This window comes from Chrysemys picta, chromosome 4 (assembly GCF_011386835.1).
Source record: "Chrysemys picta bellii isolate R12L10 chromosome 4, ASM1138683v2, whole genome shotgun sequence".
In the NCBI taxonomy this organism is placed as follows: Eukaryota; Metazoa; Chordata; order Testudines; family Emydidae; genus Chrysemys; species Chrysemys picta.
In genome coordinates this window covers 80,385,154-80,403,392 of record NC_088794.1, presented here as the reverse complement: position 1 = coordinate 80,403,392, position 18,239 = coordinate 80,385,154, and the positions used below count along the sequence as shown (strand labels likewise).

At 43.3% G+C, this 18,239-nt stretch overlaps 1 protein-coding gene across 6 annotated transcripts in view; it reads right to left on the bottom strand.

The window, feature by feature from the left end:
* Positions 1 to 18,239, bottom strand: part of ALKBH3 (alkB homolog 3, alpha-ketoglutarate dependent dioxygenase) — a 52,704-nt gene that overhangs the window by 15,882 nt on the left and 18,583 nt on the right. For 5 of the 6 annotated variants that reach the window (XM_005286749.5, XM_024100425.3, XM_065592789.1 and 2 more), the window contains 2 exons: positions 17,168 to 17,256; positions 13,855 to 14,064 (listed from right to left, as the gene is read on the bottom strand). In XM_005286749.5, the coding sequence (XP_005286806.2) occupies positions 13,855 to 14,064; positions 17,168 to 17,256 (299 nt within the window). Of the gene's footprint in view, positions 1 to 13,041; positions 13,180 to 13,854; positions 14,065 to 17,167; positions 17,257 to 18,239 lie in introns of those variants that run through there. The other variant, XM_065592791.1, reaches the window with a different exon arrangement.

The following is an 18,239-nucleotide window of genomic DNA, read 5'->3' as shown; positions in this document are numbered from 1 at the left end:
CCAAAGGTTATGGTTATCTCAAACATCTCCAATTCCTCTATTTTTAACTCTCAACTCAGATCTCCTATTTGGCTCCACTGTCAAGAGTTTTGGCATCGACCTTGACCTTTGACTTCGCTTCTACACTCAAGTTCGTTGATCTATCATCAGCTCTGCAATACTGCCCAGGTACTCCATTGCCTCAACACCATGTCTGCTGAACTCCTCATTGCCTTCACTATTGGAGTTTCCTTCTCTACAGCCTCCCCAGTTCTGCAGACTCCTGCAGAATACTGCTCTTTGCCCTCTCACACATACAATCACATCATCCCATCCTCACATAACTCCACTGGTGTCCCATTCGCTTCAGGATACAGTTAAAATGACCTACATTTAAAAACAATGTCTTCATAGTCCTTCTCCAGCTGACCTCACAGACTGCCTATCTAGTCATGTCTAGTATGCCCATGAACAAGTATCATGCCTCGAGGAGGGTTTCTCTCTTCCTCTCTCCTTTCCCCAGCTGCTACAACCTCCTCTCTGTCCTAAGTCTTGCCAATACTGGTGCAAGAAGCCTTTTCCTCTGCAGCTCTTGGCATTTTGGAACATCATTTCCTGCATCTCTCCTCTATATTGACTATCCCCTTTCAAATCCCATCTGAAAAATCTATTTTCCCCACTGTCAATTACACTTATTTTCTCTCTTACTCTACTCTGACAGTTCCAGCCTCCTCCTGCTATTACATCAATCTGTGGTAGTCAGGACACCAGGGGTTAATTCCTCTGCTCTTTCCAAAGAGAACTATGAGATCTTTAACTTTAGTCAGGACACCACTCACACATATACGGGAAGGACCTTGCTTTAATATCTCACTCGAAGGTTGTTTGTTATAAAAACAAAGTTTTGGTATCAACACATTCAGAACATCACGAACGTTCTGCAATTATCTAACATACGCACACATCACGCACACCCCAGCCATCAGTTTCCTTGGTTACAGACTGAGATATAGTCTGCCAACTGGCTTTTGTAGTTCCCTTCACAGCTCACGTTGCAGTTAGCAGGGTAACTGCACCAGAATAATCCTTACAGCACACTGAAGGCTCTCTGCAGCAAGACAGCTCTGAGGGGGCAGGGGAGCCTGGTAAACCCTCAGTGAAACACCCTCCAGGAAGTCCTTTAACCCTTTTCATTAAGATTGATGATCAATTTCACGGGGAGCTTGATTAGATAAGCATGTGTCAGAAAGACGTATCCAAACAAGACATTCAGGAATCATTCATCCCAGAGAAATACAATCAAGAAATACAAAAGCAAGGACTGAAGAGGTTATGTGTTTGGTATCGGGAGTGAGCTGAACATATTAATTCATGCAGCAGTATGTGCTGTCTTAAATCACAGGGTGGGCACGGATTCCAAAACAAAGCACTCACTTGCTGTCTCTGTGCAGGGAGAAACTGCAACAGAAAAAAAAAAAAGGGCAGTGGCAAGGGAGGTTTCTTCAAATTATTGGACCTACAACTAGAAGACAAAAGTGGCTAGTTCACGTCACAATGGTCTTCGTATTGCCAAGCAGGACACAGAGGCTTCAAGGCAGAGACAAAGCATCACGCACAAAGCCACAAAACTGTCCCATTTCTAAACCAATGGAAAGCAACACAGAGAATTTTTTTTTAAAAAGATCCTGAAAACGTAGTTGGGGCTAAAACAAAATTTGTTTCCATGCCAAGTCCCCGTAACAGTCCTGATGGGAAATTTGGTTCCGAAATGCACACTTTTTTTTTTTTTTTTTTTTTAAATTATGAGTACTGGGTAGAATCTGAATGAGATAGTCTTCCCTCCCCACAGAGTTCACTCTTGTATTAGCAGAAATCAAACTCCTCTTCAGTGTATTACATAACTGACACTGTTCACACAGTACAGCTTTTGCTGGAGGGAGAGCCATAAGTGGGCAAACGCGTTTGCCCTCCAGCAAATGAGGGAAACAAAGAATACTACTTGCATCTACTCTACTTTTAATTTCTTGTCAGAGAGAAAACTAAATTGTGAAGGAAAGAATAATTCATGGAGGTAAGTGGTAAAGGGGATGTAATGCAACATGGATTTATCAAAGACAGATCATGCCATATTAACTCAATTTCCTTCTGAGAAAATAACTTTTTTAGATAAGGAAAGATTTATTGTACCTGAACTTCAGTAATGTGTTTGACATGGTACCACATGGGAAACCATTAGTTACATTAAGGAAGATGGTACTCAGTATAAGAAATGTAATGTGGATAAGGAAACAGCTAAAGAGCAAAAGGCAATGAGTAGTGCTGAAAGGGGAGCTACTGGACTGGAAGGAAATTACTAGTGGAATTCCTCAAGGATCAGTCTTGGGACCAATCTTACCCATTATCTTTATTAATGACTTTGGCACAAAAAGTAGGAGTGCGCTAATGAAATTTGCTGATACCACCAAGTTGGGATGAATCATCAATACAGAGGAGGATTGAAATATTATATGGAAAGATCTGGACGACTTAAGACTGGAGTACAGAAACAGGATGCAATTCAAGAGTACCTAGTTCACGATCACGTACATAGGATCTAATAAGAATCTGCTATAACCTAAGTGTTCATCAGCTGGAAATGACAGGAGGAGAAAGACCTGGGTATGTGGGTTGATCTCAGGATGATGAGCCACCAATGTGATGTAACTGTGAAAAAGGCATATGTGATCCTAGGAAGTATCAGGCAAGGCACTACCAGTATAGATAGAGAAGCATTAATGCCATTGGACAGGGCACAAGGTAAGACCTCATCTGGAATAGCGTGTACAATTCTGATCACCCATGCTAAAGAAAGATGAATTCAAACTGGAACAGATGCAGAGAAGAGCTACTAAGATGATCAGGGGAATGGAGGGCCTATCTTATGAGGAGAGACTGGAAGAACTTAGCTTGTTTAGCGGAAAGAAGACTGAGTGGGGATATGATTAGTCTCTATAAATACACCAGGGGCTAATACCATGGAGGGTGAAGAGCTATTTAAAGTAAAGGAGAACATTGGCACAAAAACCAATGGATATAAACTGGCCATTAACAAATTCAGGCTGGAAATTAGAAGATTTCTAACTATCAGAGGGGTGAGGTTGTGGAATACCCTCCCAATAGGAGTTCCAGGGTCAAACAACTTAATTAATTTTAAGAGAGCTGGACAAGTTTATAAGTGCAACTGTATGATGGTGTCACTTGTGAGGGTAAAGAGCAAGGCTCAGCAGCCCTTAGACTCTGGAAGAAATTCTCCCCCAGGTCAGATTGGCAGTGACCTTGGGGGGGTTTCACCTTCCTATGTAGCATATAGGTACAGGTCACTTGCCAGGATTCTCAATTATTTCCTTGCCATTGCTGAGACCTCGGGCACTGGTGTGCCTTGGTTCCTAAAACTGTCTGCCTATGGCTCAAAGCAGTCTAGTTGTCTGTGGACTATTATACTTTGATTATTTTCAGTTGCTGAGTTTTGTGTGCGGGTTCTGAGTGTTGGAGTGTTGGTGTTGGAGGCCTGTGATATACAGGTGATAAGACTAGATGAGTTGGTAGTGCCTTTTGTCCTTAAAACTCAATGACTCTACGAACATGTCACCATGTGACAGTGGCCTATATGAAAAGAACTGAAGGGTCCCAGTTTCTAGCTGACAAATGTGAACTTCACAATAAATCACGTTTTAGATCATTGGTACCCTTGACAGCTGTCTCAGAAGAGAGGCAAAGACTGAATGCATCAGAGGCTAAGCCACTACCTCCTATTGATTTGAGACACACCGGTGGAGCAGCATGGGAAACACTTGCACTGCTACTAATTATGCTGTATCTGTTAAGTGGATGAAAACTTGGGCCAGCAATCTAGCACCTTTCAGCAGCACTATTTTACCACCTCAGTAGCTTACACTGTTTTGCAGCCCTCACATTGTGTGTGTGCATGCATGCAACAGAGACGGGCTGCTTTTATTTTTTCCCTCTATCAAGGCAAGTCTCTACCTTAATATGCCATGTACCATACTGTATTTACATGGCACCTTTCATCCCAAAGGGTTCCAAAGCCATTTATACAGAGTACACACAAAGATTACTTCACCCAAAAGTGAAATGAAGCCACCTCAGAAGTGGCAGCATTTGCAGATGATAACTATCTTGAGTAGTTTTGTAAGTCCAAAGCAGACCACGAAGAATTACAAAGGGACCGCACAGAACTGGGTGAATGAGCAACAAAATGGCAGATAAAATTCAATGTTGATAAATGCAAAGTAATGCACATTGGAAAACGTAATCCCAACTATACATATAAAATGATGGGGTCTAATTTAGCTGTTATCACTCAAGAACAGGATCTTGGAGTCACTGTGGATAGTTCTCTGAAAACATCCACTCAATGTGCAGCAACAGTCAAAAAAAGGCTAACAGAATGTTGGGAATCATTAGGAAAGAGATAGATAATAAGACAGAAAATATCGTATTGCCTTTATATAAATCCATGGCATGCCCATATCTTGCATTGTGTGTGCAGATCTGGTTGCCCCATCTCAAAAAAGATATTGGAATTGGAAAAGGGCAACAAAAATGATTTAAGGGTATGGAATGGCTGCCGTATGAGGAGAGATTAGTAAAACTGGGACTTTTCAGCTTGGAAAAGAGACGACTAAATGGGGATATTGAAGTCTATAAAATCATGACTGGTTTGGAGAAAGTAAATAAGGAAGTGTTATTTACTCATTCTGATAACACAAGAACTAGGGGTCACCAAATGAAATTAATAGGCAGAAGGTTTAAAACAAACAAAAGGAAGTATTTCTTCACATACCACACAGTCAACCTGTGGAACTCATTGCCAGGGGATGTTGTGAAGGTCAAGGCTATTACAGAGTTCAAAAAAGAACTAGATAAGTTCATGGAGGATAGGTCCATCAATGGCTATTAGTCAGGATGGGCAGAGATGCAAAGCCATGCTCTGAAGTGTCCCTAGCTTCTGTTTGCCAGAAGCTGGGAATGGGCGACAGGAAATGGATCACTTGATGATTACCTGTTCTGTTCATTCTCTCTGAAGCATCTGGCATTGACCACTGTCGGAAGACAGGATACTGGGCTAGATGGACCATTGGTCTGACCCAATATGGCCATTTTTACGTTCTTATGAAATCCAGTAGCAGTTTCCCTAAGCACAGAAACATTACATGAGTTAAAGCATGAACAGGAGACTATCCAATTGAAAATGGAGGTGGAATTTCAGGTTGGCAGAACATAATCTAAGTTCCAATCTAACCAGGACACGAGGTTAACATCTGTATTACCTTCCATTCTGACAGCCCTACTTTGGAGGCAAAATCAGGAGGCAAAATATAAAGAGGCACATTGGGCTTTGAAATCCCTGAACCAAATAATAAATTACTAGAATCTCCTAATACCCCTTCAGTAGAAGCTCAGCTCAAAAATATAAGCACCTACAGAACACTTGGGTATTTGATTTTTGGAGGGAAGTGATTTATTTATTTATCCACCCCTCGGAAGGGCTTCAGGATTAACTCTGGATAACCTGAAGTTCTAATACTAGCAGATGATAAACTAGATAGCTTGAAAGCCTGTGACAACTATTAATCTGAATTCTCCTTCCCCTTCCTAAACGATGTTCACTGACCCGTAACTTTTGTGTGTACAGAGCAGCAATCAGACCCCACATGCCTAAAGTCAAGTGTATATCTTTACAAGAAAATAGGGATAGCACATTAAAATATGACAATCACGCCTTGATGGTACATTTTGAAAGGCTAGAATTTCCATCAGACTCCTGCAATTCTTGCTCGACTGAGCTTCTGGCGTCAGAGGAAGCTCAAAGGGAAATTGCAAAGCTAGTCAAAATATCACAGCTTTTAGAATTTGAAAAGAACATGCATCATGTGCTGTATAAGATGTTAAACTTGATTGCCATTCAGGCACATGATACTGTTTACAGAAACTCATTCAAAGGTTATCTTGGGTCTGGGGATTACACTTTAGAACATTCTATTGAGTACTTCCTTTTTAGCCAACCCAAGAGCCTCCAAAAGACATCTCCATTAAATGCAAAAGAGAACTAGAGAAAGAATTTTAAAAGGCGTCACCTGTCTAGCTTAGACAATATAAAACCACAGACATATGTAGTAAACATATAACAAACATTATACCTATATAATGAATAATTTTAGTGCATGAACTACTCTTTGAACAGGTCTATTTCTCCCCTATAGTAGATGTTATCATAGCAGATGAGGCTGCCATTTTAATGGAAGAGACAAGGTAGGTGCGATACGATCTTTTATTGGATGAACTTCTGTTGGTATAAGAAAAACTTTCAAGCTTCACAGAGCTCTTCTTCAGGTCTGGAAAAGGTAACTAGAATGTCACAACTAAACACAAGGTGGGACCGATTGTTAAGCATAAGGGGTTAACACAGGTTGTAAGAAATCACTTAAAATGAAGTGGGCAATTAACACCTTTGCTGTCAAAGATTTGCAAACTTTACAGACAAAGAAGGATTAGCAATAGTATCAATTGTGAGCCATAGTACCAGTTGCCCTTTTGAGACCATGGTTTGCATCAGCTTTCATCGATAAAGCAGTGGAGGTGTACACACAACAATGCTCCTCCCACTGATTTAACTCCCCTGCTATGCCGACAAAATAAAATCACCTCGACAAGCCACAGAGCTTTTTGCGATGCCCCCCAGTGTAGACCGTGTTTTTGCTTTTGTCACCCTAATTGGCCTCCAGGATGTGTCCCACAATGCCCATCACGACCGCTCTGGTCAGCAGTTTGAACTCCGCTGCCTTGCAGGTACACAGGCATGCCCCTCTTCCCTGCTTAAAGGCCTGTGCATTTTTGAAATTCGTCTTCTTGCTTACATGGCATGGACTGTTCACATACCATCTTTCCACCTGACCACGTGAGCTTTCCGCAAGAGAAATTCTCACATGGAATACACAGGAGCTGTTGGATCTGCTAGGTCTGTGGGGCAAGAAGGCTGCGCAGTCGCAGCTTCGCTCAAGCTGTAGGAACTTTGATATCTATGGGCAGATTGCTCATGGCATGCAGGAGAAGGGACATGAAAGCGACAGGCAACAGTGCTATGCTAAGATCAAGGAGCTGAGGCAGGGGTACCAGAAGGCAAGGGAGGCCAGCTCTGCACCAGAGTGATGGCTGAAGACATGCTGTGTCTATGAGGAGCTGCACGCCATCCTTAGCAGTGACCCCATCGCCAAGATCCCCATGGATACTTTGGGGCAACTGGAAGCAGCAGCCAGCGGAGTCAACCCCGAGGACAAAGTGGTGGATGAGAAAGTGGAATTGGAGGACGATGTGGGACATATGACAAGGTCATTGATGGTGTGGCAACCCCAGGCCTATTTTTGACTCTGGAGGTGTCTAGCCAGTCCCAGCACTCTGGCTCCGGCACTCATGAAGCAGGAAAGGCAAGCGCTGGTAAGCAGGCATTTTGCTTTGATATTGCACAGTGATAGGAGACTGAGGTCTCATTTATTTTGTTATATGGTAAAGGAGGGATAAGGGATAGAAATTAACAACAGAGCCTATGCAACTACATAGTGGGGGCCCGGCAGAAAAGTTTGTTAATGTACACTGGGATGTCCCGGGGAATCCTCCATAGAGATCTCTAGGACACTTTTGTGTAGATACTCTGCAATCCTCTGCCGAAGATTCCTTGGCAGAGCTGCCTTGTTTCTGCCCTCGCTATAGGAAACTTTGCCGCACCAACTGGCAATTATCACTGCAGGGACCAAAGCGACAGGCAGGTGAGCAGCATACACACCCAGTCTGAAGCCGCATGCATGCAGGAGCTGCACCCTTGCATCCTGGGTTACCCTCAGGAGTGAGATATCAGGTTCGATTACTCCAGCCTGTGAAAAAGGGTGCCAATATTCATAATACTCTCCCCAGGTGAGTACAGTGATCCTCTTCACAAACCACTCAGACCCTTTGTCCCTTTTTGCCCATTCCCAACCTCCACCCCACAACAAACACACCATATTTGGGACTCTCACTGAGCTGTGTGCTAGCGAAGGGACAGTGAGAAAGAGGTGCATGTTACTTTTGTGATTAATGGCTTTGAGTGCACACTCAACACCTCTCTATTCACGGTTTCTTTAGCTTCTGAAAATGTGCCCTTGAGAACCAACCCCTACACACTGGCACAGTGCTTCTGTCAGATAAGGAGGCAAACCACAAGAAGGAGATTTTTAGAGTAGTGCTGCAGTCAACACATGCAGCACACAGCGAAACAAGAGCGTGGAAGGAGACAATTAATGAAAAACTCAGGCTAGATAGCCTGGAAAGAAGACATGGACAGGAGCAGATGATCGATTGACAGGAGCAGATGATAAAGCTACTGGGAGGGACAGAGAGAGATGCTCAAGTCCCTCATACTGCTGCAGTCTGAGCACATCTATGCATGACTCCCCCTGCAGCCAAAGCAGAATGCCATTCCATGGCCTCCCCAAACTCCCCCAACACATTTCTTGCATTTTCCCGTTCCATCACAGCACTCTTTGCAATCCACCCCTAGAGACTGGTTTCGAGATGAAAGCTGGAGTTACACACACAGCTGTTAGAGCTTGAACCAAGAGACTGCTCCTCATTGCCATGTCCAGTTTTCAAAAAGAAAAAAAAAAGTGTTTTATCCTTTTATTAAAGTCTAGGATTTGTGGCATGCACATGGTAGTTGCTGCTAAAATTCAAAGTGGCTATAGGCAGGATAGGCTCCCTTCCATTAAAGGCTCAGAAAGCAAGCATTACAGGAGCCATTTAAGGCGGCAAGTAAACACTGCCTGACCGAATACATCACATAAAGACACATTACTGGTGCTCATTGTCAAAATGCTCCTTCAGAGCCTCCCTGATTCTAACAGCCACTCGGTTGAGCTCCTCTAATTGCTCTGGTATCTGGCTGCTCAAAATCTGCAGCCAGCCGATCCACCTCAGAGCTCCACCCCTGGGGAAACTTTGCCCTCTTCACTTCGCAAACGTTATGCAGAGCACAGCAAGCTGCTATGACCATCAGAATATTTGCCTCATTGAAGTCTAAACTGCCAAAAAGGCAGTGCCACCGACCTTGTAATCAGCTACAGGCACATTCAACGGTCATTCGGCACCTCCTGGGCCTGTATTGAAATGCTCCTTGTTGCTGTCTAGGTTCCCAGTGTAAGGCTTCATGAGCCACAGAAGCAAGGGGTAGGAAGGGTCTCCAAGGATTACTATGGGCATTTCCACATCCCCCATTGGAATCTTCTAGTCTGGAAAAAGTCCCAGCGTGCAGCTTTCTATACAGTCGAGTGTTTCTAAAGGTGTGTGTGTTATGAACTTTCCCTGGTCAACCCACATTGATGTCAGTGAAATGGCCCCAGTGAGCCACCAGCACCTGCAAGACCATGGAGAAGTAGCCCTTTCCATTGATGTACTCTGTCACAAAATAGCTGGGGTCAAAATTGGGATATCGCCCCGCTGAAGTTAGGGAATCCCATTGCTGCGAAGCCATCGATTATTTCCTGCATGTTACCCAGAGTCACAGTCCTTCGTAACAGGAGGCGATTAATGCCCTGCACATTTGTATCACTGCAACCCCCACAGCGGACCTTCCAACTCAAAACTGATTTGAGACTGACCAGTAGAAGTCTGGATTTGCAAGCTTCTACACAGCGATCGCTACTCGCTTTTCCACTGAGAGGGTAGCTCTCATTCTGGTGTCTTTGCACCACAGGACAGGGGTGAACTCCATACAGAGTTCCAGGACAGTGGCTTTGGCATCTGAAAGTTCTGCAGCCACTACTCGTCATCCCATATCTGCATCACGATGTGATCCCACTATTCAGTGCTTGTTTCCCAAGCCCAGTACAGATGGTCCACCATGTGCAGCTGCTCCGTGAATGCCAGAAGCAATCATGAATTGTTTCTTTCCATTGCACAGAGCAGGGCAGGCACCACAGATTCACTTTCCGTTTTCCAGCTCATGTAATACTGCAGGACCAGCCACACTGTTCATAATGCTCATCACCAGACTGGTCAGCAGTTCAGGATCCATGCTTTCAGGCAGAGATGGCGGGCACACAGTTTACCAGGTTGTTCAAAAAAGGCAAACAACGAAGTTGGAAGCCCATGGAATGATAGGATGGAAAGAACTGCATCATGGGATGGCGAACATGCCCCCATCATGCACTGAGATCCATCCTCAGATCTCCCAGTGGCAGAGGGTGGCAAGCTGCACAATGGGATAGCAATCCACAATGCAACGTTCTGTCGATGCAAGAGCACCGACTGTGGATGCGCTCCGCCACATTGTGTGGATGTGCACAACCCGATGTAATTAAAGCGGCATATGGTTGTCAACATAACTTAAGTCGACTTAACTCAGTGTCTAGCAGAATTAGGAATTTAAATTCTCATGCTCAACTTTTAAAGGTGTGGTGCAGGTGATTCCTTTGAGGATGAGGACTGACAGGTCAGATATGGAGTGATCCCTTTGTGAAAAGTGTTCATCCGCAGGTGCACAACCTGCACAATACCACCAGGCTGAGGAGGATCCCTGGCAGCCTCCCACAACACATTCTCCTCTGCTTGCGAAGAACATATTCTGACACAAGACCTGCTCTCGAGAGGCAGAGTAGGCCCAGCAGGCTACAGTGCTTTGCCATTCATGGGATCCTCCTTAACCCCAAATGAACAAAAAGGAAGTTTTCCTACTGCACGTCTTACTTTAAAAACCCCCCAAATCTTCCTCCTCCTAACTTGACTTGATTTTATTTCTCTAGCAGAGGTTGACTTACACCTTTACGCTGTTTTTCAGTTATCTGAATGCAAATTAAAGTAACCCAAACTTTTCTTTTTACAGCTGGAAACGTGTCTTTGTTTCATACACAAACCAGCTGAACTGAATTTCTCTGAAATTTTCCAAGAGTACAGATGTTTAAGCTGAGATCAAATATGGAAAGCTATGCCTAAATGAAACTAAGGCATTATAGTGAAGATTTCTTTGCAATATTAACTCTAGCATTCACTGATGCAAATATTATAATTGAGAGAGACAGAGAAGAATGCTCTCCTATTACAACGTTTATATTCCGGCTCCAACCCCTCTGAGAACACAGCCAAACTTGATACCACTCAAAATCCCTAGCCCCAATAGATCATCACCATGCCAGAAAAGCTCCATAGCAAATCTCATGGAGACATATTGACAAGGGGCAGAAAAAGCAGAGGGTGTTAGGAAGATACTGTGATCTGCTTCTAAGATGTAAACAGTTCCAGTATGTTTCCAGCAACTGATGTTGCCAGGAATGTCATACTTTCAAAGCAAAGGAATACTCTTTATTTACAAACTAAGATTCAGGAGCCTTGGGATAGGAATATTGAGGAAAGGAATGAGTGGCCCTCAGGGATCTCTCTATTAGGAAATCATACTTTGCTCCACGCTGCATTGTATAAGAAATTTATTTGGTCCTGCCATGAGGGCAGGGGACTGGACTCGATGACCTCTCGAGGTCCCTTCCAGTCCTAGAATCTATGAATCTATGAAATTGTTCTATCAAGTTAAAGGCAACAGTCAAACTTGTATGGAGTGGGCGTGATTCTCTCCTTTCCCCATAGTGAACAAATTTCCAGAAGCTGAGAATGAATAGAAAGCTTCCCCAGAGGCTATGTACATTTAGTATGCTTCTTTCAAGTGCTAAGGGAAAACTGCACTGTTCACACTGAATTACAGTGAACTTCACTAAACCCTGACCCTCCCAAAAGAAATATTCCCTGCATCTAGTCAATCCTGCCACCAACTAAAGCTTCCCAAAGGAGTCTCTTGTTGACTTTACCTGTAATCAGAACATTACACACTAATATGGCCACTGGTGCGTGTGACTCATCTGTTTTGGAATCAGAGAAATACTGAACTGGGGGAGAGACGAATGGGGAAAATTAGTACACCTCTACCTCGATACAACGATGTCCTCGGGAACCAAAAAATCTTACCGCGTTATATCGAACTTGCTTTGATCCGCCAGAGTGCGCAGCCCCGCGCCCCGCCCCCAGAGCACTGCTTTACCGCGTTATATCAGAATTCGTGTTATATTGGGTTGCGTTATATCGGGGTAGAGGTGTATGAAATGTGACCCGTAATTTACTCCTCCCAAGCAGAATCCAGTTGTGAACTTGACAGTTTGCAACAAAATGGTCCATGCAGATTGCCAAAGTGCAGCTTTTAATAGCCCCTGTACTTATTATATGAAGAGGTTTTTCCTGATAGTTTAGTAGTTTTCTACATTGCTTTTTGTATCAATGTATTCAAAGCCAACAGCAACATACAAGACAGCAACTTCCATCCCAAAGTGCTTGCAAACTATATAAAACCACTCCACCCACCACTGAAATGCAGAAGCAATTTAACATTACACAATAATAGCACATAACAGTTTAGGAGAGACAGGGAGGAAGAAGGCGGCAGAATATAACTGCCCAAAGTCAAAATACAGTCAGCTCAGGATACCGGACTGATTCGTTACTTTTACCAGGGAATCTTCTATGACCACAAATGGTCAAGACCTCAGGTTTGCAACTCATGAGGAAGTTAGCCCTTCTGAAAGCACAGCATTCCCAACACAGCTGGGTCAGCCTTGACTCAGAAGGGAGAGTGTTACCTACTTAATCATCAATACCATTTCCTGCAGAATCAGGGGGAGTCCAAGGAGGTGCCCACCCAAGTAATGGCCTGGCTCAGACTCTGCTTAATTTGAGAGGTATGATGAGGCAGTATGGCATCACAGAGAAAGAAATTAAATTGCTCTCCTCCTTCTTGCCCCCAGTCCATTATCTCTCACTACTCACTCACGCATCTGAGCCAGGGAGTGGCCATTGGTAAGAGGTCTCTTTATGTACTGGACATCCACTGGAGCTGCTCTTTATCCCACATACCTTATAGTTAGGCATCACTTAACTGGTGACAAAAACGGTAGTTCAGTAAGTCTGTGTGTTTACACCCTGCGAGAACCCCCTTCTAATTTTATGTGCCCACTTTTTGCAGGGGCGTCTCCTGACATTGCTCTAGCTCAGTGGTTCTCAACCAGGATACATGTACCCCTGGGGGTACGCAGAGGTCTTCCAGAGGGTACATCAATTCATCCAGATGTTTGCCTACTTTTACAGCAGGATACATAAAAAGCACTAGCAACGTTACAAACTAAAATTTCATACAATGACTTGTTTACACTGCTCTATATACTATACCTGAAATGTAAGTACAATATTTATATTCCATTTGATTTATTTTATAATTATATGGTAAAAATGAGACCGTAACCAATTTTTCAGTAATAGTGGGCTGTGACACTTATGTATTTTTATGTCTGATTTTTGTAAGCAAGTATTTTTTAAGTAAGGTGAAACTTGGGGTACACAAGATAAATCAGACTCCTGAAAGGGGTACACTAGACTGGAAAGGTTGAGAACCACTGCTCTAGCTAACTTGGAAGGTCTTTACCATCGCTGCAGGAATCCTCAAAATGTAATTTCACTGTAGTGAGATGTTCCTGTGCATTGTTAAACAACTGTTGCATTCCAATTCAGAATGGCCGCATTTCAGAGATAGGTGAAGTGATTCATGTATTTACTGTATACAGTTTATGGTGTGTTTTGGAGTCATTTTGAGTGGGACATAATACATTGGAAAGCAGATACAGTGTTCTCCCCTTTTGGGGATCTTGCATTTCACAGTAATGTAGTATTACTAGTGATGGGAACCTCACACTGCTATCTAGATCCCAAGACTTGAGAAAATGAGAATGAGGGGGAGAGTAAGAAAACACTCACAGGTGGGGGTTTCTTCCTCATCTCAAAGATTCGGGTGGCACCAAGGCTGAGCGAAGCAATGACAGGGTTTCTCCCCAATGATGGCTCATCATCACTGTGCCAGTCGACACTGTCCTTCTCGTTTCGGTACAGATTGCAGAGCAGAGAGTTGAAGGTGTGACTGGTGGCCTTTTCGATGTGCTCCTTCAGCATGATCAGCAGAGGATGCCACTGCAATCAGCACAGCAAAGTGGTCATAGGGAGAAGAGCAGGAGGTGAGGTAGACGCACTGGAGAAAGTGCCAGTACAGAAGGGGAAAAGTTTCAGCGTATCAGAGAGGTGAAGCAAAGGCAAAATCACTGGGATTAGAAGGGGTACAAGGCCCACAATATTTTTGCATAATAAACGTGAAGCCAACTGACCCTATGCCTCTCCTAAACTTTTAGTACATGCTTCCAGTGCAGCAGAAGTGCAGCCCTTCTGCTCTGTGTGGTCATGTTAGCACTGAGTCATTGCTATTTCATCACCAAGGCCATGCTGCCATTCTGCCTCGCATGGCTATCTGGCCTTTCATAGCCTTATGGCTGTTCCAGCCCTCCTGGTTAACTATGAGAATGAAATCTGCTTAAGGGGCCCAGGGATAAACATTATGGCTGCTAACTGAGATGATGACTAAAGAACACTGAACGGCAATCTTCTATGACCACAAATGGTCAAGACCTCAGTTTTGCAACTCATGAGGAAGTCAGCCCTTCTGGAACCAGTGGCTAACTGGCACATGAAGCCTGGAGTTGTTCACCAGGAATACATGGTGAGTGCTGGCATAACATTGCCACTCTGTGTCCCTGCATTCCCTGCCCTAATAGTACTGCTTAATGAGTCCAGCTCACCTTCTGTGTTTTGATCTTAATGTTCTAATAGTTTATGCTAGAAAGTGATTCAAGACATAACTGGATCTCAAGCTCCATGAACTACAGCCATTGTATTGTTAACATATTTCTGTGCCCAGTCTCTATAGAAATTCTACAGATTCTATTGTAATTGCTTCCAATGCATCATGGGTATTTAATAATGATTTTACACATTTATATCATGCCTTTCATTTGAGGATCTCATAGTGCTTTTAGCCAATAATTAAGTTTCTAGCCCCAATGTGAGATATGTCAGAATCATTACCCCATTATATAAGTGGAAACACTGAGGCACATGGGGTTAAGGGATTTATTCAAGGTTGCACAGCGAGTCAGTGGCAGAGGACAGAATAGAACCCAGGAGACTCGGCTCCCAGTCTCCTCCATGTTCACCCGGGGTCCGTTTGTCTACTGGCTCTGGCATTAGAACCTAATCACAACATTCTTATCTAACCTACGTATTTCTAGTTCAGTCACCACCTCAATACCTAGGTGCCATGTGAATGATTATCTATGAAAATAGCTTGTAGTTCAGGGAGATTATTGCATTGAAGTGTCACATTTAACAAGTGGGCTGCCTGAAGAGAAAACCATTGGATCTCCAGGATTACAGTTTGTGAGGAATATGAAATGAACTGACAGGGAAGGGCTTACGAGGAATTACCAGCACCACTTTTTAGTAACTGCCTGATCATTACTGGATTTCTTTGATTTCCACTCTGACAATATTCCTACTGGCAACCTCATCAGATAGAAATGTAGATGCGAATGTGTGATTCAATAGGAACTCCACTGTAAATGGGCAGTAACTGAAGTCCTCTTGTTATGAAAGGTTACCAGGTTACCAAATATTTCACTGCTTACAAGGAAACATTTTTCTAATATCATGATTCACACAACCATAAGCACTTATTGCACTTGGGAGGGTTTCAAGTTCCTATTATCCCCACACTTCTTTAAAAAAAAATTAAATTAAATTAAAAAAAAAAGTGAGGGGTGATGCTTCTGCTACAGATCAAACTTTCAGGGCCTGATACTGGGGTGTGGCTAAGCTATGCTCTAAACCTCTATCCCTCTACCTGGATCCTGAGGTTGCTTTAAGATACACTGGTGGTAATGGTCCCGTTCTGCCAGGCAGGGATCGCTAGAGCTATGCAGACTTTATGCCACATGGGGATTCCTTAACACCAGGGAAATTCCCAGCTGCAAAGGAGTCAGAAAAGGGGAGGAGAGAGAGAGAGAGAGAGAGAGAGATAATCAGACTGACAGTCCTGAAGACTGAGGGTCTTTGCCTTTCCATAGAAGAAGTACATCACACACAGTGGTAGGCAAGTTTTCTTCATACTAACCCACCACCTTGCCTCATCTCTAACCTCATACTAACCCCCCACCAACTGGTAATAGCTTTCACTGCTTAGCTATTCTGAGCTGGATTTGAACAACCAATCTGCAGGTGAAAGGCTCCATATGGCAATGCCAACCTCCAAAGCCATCCAGACTCCACCACCTCTTTCTAGAAAAACATTTAAATAAAACACTATGTAACTGAATACATCCCAATCCATGGGCTGTCTGTATTTTTCCATTCTAAATTACACAGCCTTTACTAAAGCATTATCATGACTGCCAGACCCTTCCATCTCAGATTGTTTACTCAAGCACTGTGTGCAAAATCCAATTTCCCTCAAATTCTGCTTGGTTGGGACGTATCTTTCCTTGGCAGCAGTGAAGATATCTGGGACTCGACAGAAGCACTTTCTCATGTAACCTAGTTCTCACTAGTTATTCTTAATTTATGGCTTAAAACATGGGAATCTATTGCCATGGAAATGCCAAACAAAGAAACGTCCGGAGACAGTCCAAATGGACAACAGGTTGACAGAGTGTGACTGAGCATGAACAAAAAGTCAACAAGTCACTTAACAAGGTTTCTGGCCCTTCATAAATAGCAAAATGACGTGGGAAATTATACGGTACAATCTGATCTTGCTAAACATGTGTACTAATCTGATTACACTCAGACACGCAGCGAGAATATGCCTGAATGCTGCCTAAAGAAGAATCAAGAAGTGTTTATTTTTAAAGTTTCTTAAAGGGAGTTTATCATCATAAATAATATGATATTGTCTCTGAGGCATACAGAATGGTTAAGAGACATGCCCAAGGTCAGAACTTGGAATAGAATTTAAGAGTAGTGATTGCTAGTCCCCTACCACCAGAAAAGGCTCCTCATCAAAAGGATAAATTATAAAAGTCTGAATACATCCACAAATAATGAAATTCCATAAAGTAGGCATATATTCCATTGACCAACTTTGGTAATCATGAATCAGATCAGATCATAGTGAAATGTTTGTCTATCTTTTAAAAAGTTGTTATTACTGCAATCTACAAAGAAAAAGCCATCATAAATTAGTACGTACATTAGGATTTGGCTGCATCGTTAACCTGGAGTAAGTGTAAGGAAGTTCCCCATACCAGGAAGTAAGTCTGGGCTCCTTGTAAGATAGATCTAAAGAAAGAACAATAGGAAAACTTTACAAATCAGGTATCAACTGGCTAGGAAGTGAAGAGGTGAAAGTGCAAGACTGTCAAGAAGCTTCTTGCAAGTGATGATCAAGAAGCAATAACCTTCTCACCCCAAATTGAAAGGTTGCCCCTAAAAAGTGCTCACCCCTCCATGAAGAGTCTAAATGGTACCCAATGAAGCAAGTAAATTCAGAAATAGGCCTAAAATTCTAATCGTCCCTCTGTGTGGGGTCCATGCCTTGCAGAGGTCTCAGAACCACGCAAAATTTCTCATCTTCTGGGCTACAACAGGTAGGCACGTTGAGGCTAGGTATGGATGGTGAGGCCAACCTTAAGTTTTACCTGTAGCTGCTGGTTGCTTTGCTTTCTGTTAGTTTAAATGCTACCCAAAAAACATTCACATCAGTTTTAGGGAATGTCTACTGAAAAGGATGGAGCAATGGGAAGGTGGAGCATTGCTGAGGTACGATGTAAGTTGTGTGCAGCTGGGCTGAACCGGTACATTTTGCCAGATATCCCTACTGTGTGGTTTGATCCTAAAACAGGATAAAAGCACTTTCAGCATCTTGTGGCAGAATTAGCTTAGTGGTTACTTCACGTGTTCGATAGGTAACTGTTACCATTCTGCACTCTCTTTAGTATGCCTCAATAAAAGACAGTTACCTTTTCCGTAACTGGTGTTCTTCGAGATGAGTTGCTCATGTCCATTCCATATTAGATGTGTGCGCTCACCACATGCACCAGTGCTGGAAGTTTTTCCCTCAGCAGTATGCGCAGGGGACCAGCTCTGGCACCCCCTGAAATAGCGCCCGCATGGCGTGGTATAAGGGGCCCCGCTGGCTCCCCCCACTCTTAGTTCCTTCTTGCCGGAAACTCAGACGGTGGGGAAGGAGGGAAGGTTGTGGAATGGACATGAGCAACACATCTCAAAGAACACTAGTTACGGAAAAGGTAACTAGTCTTTCT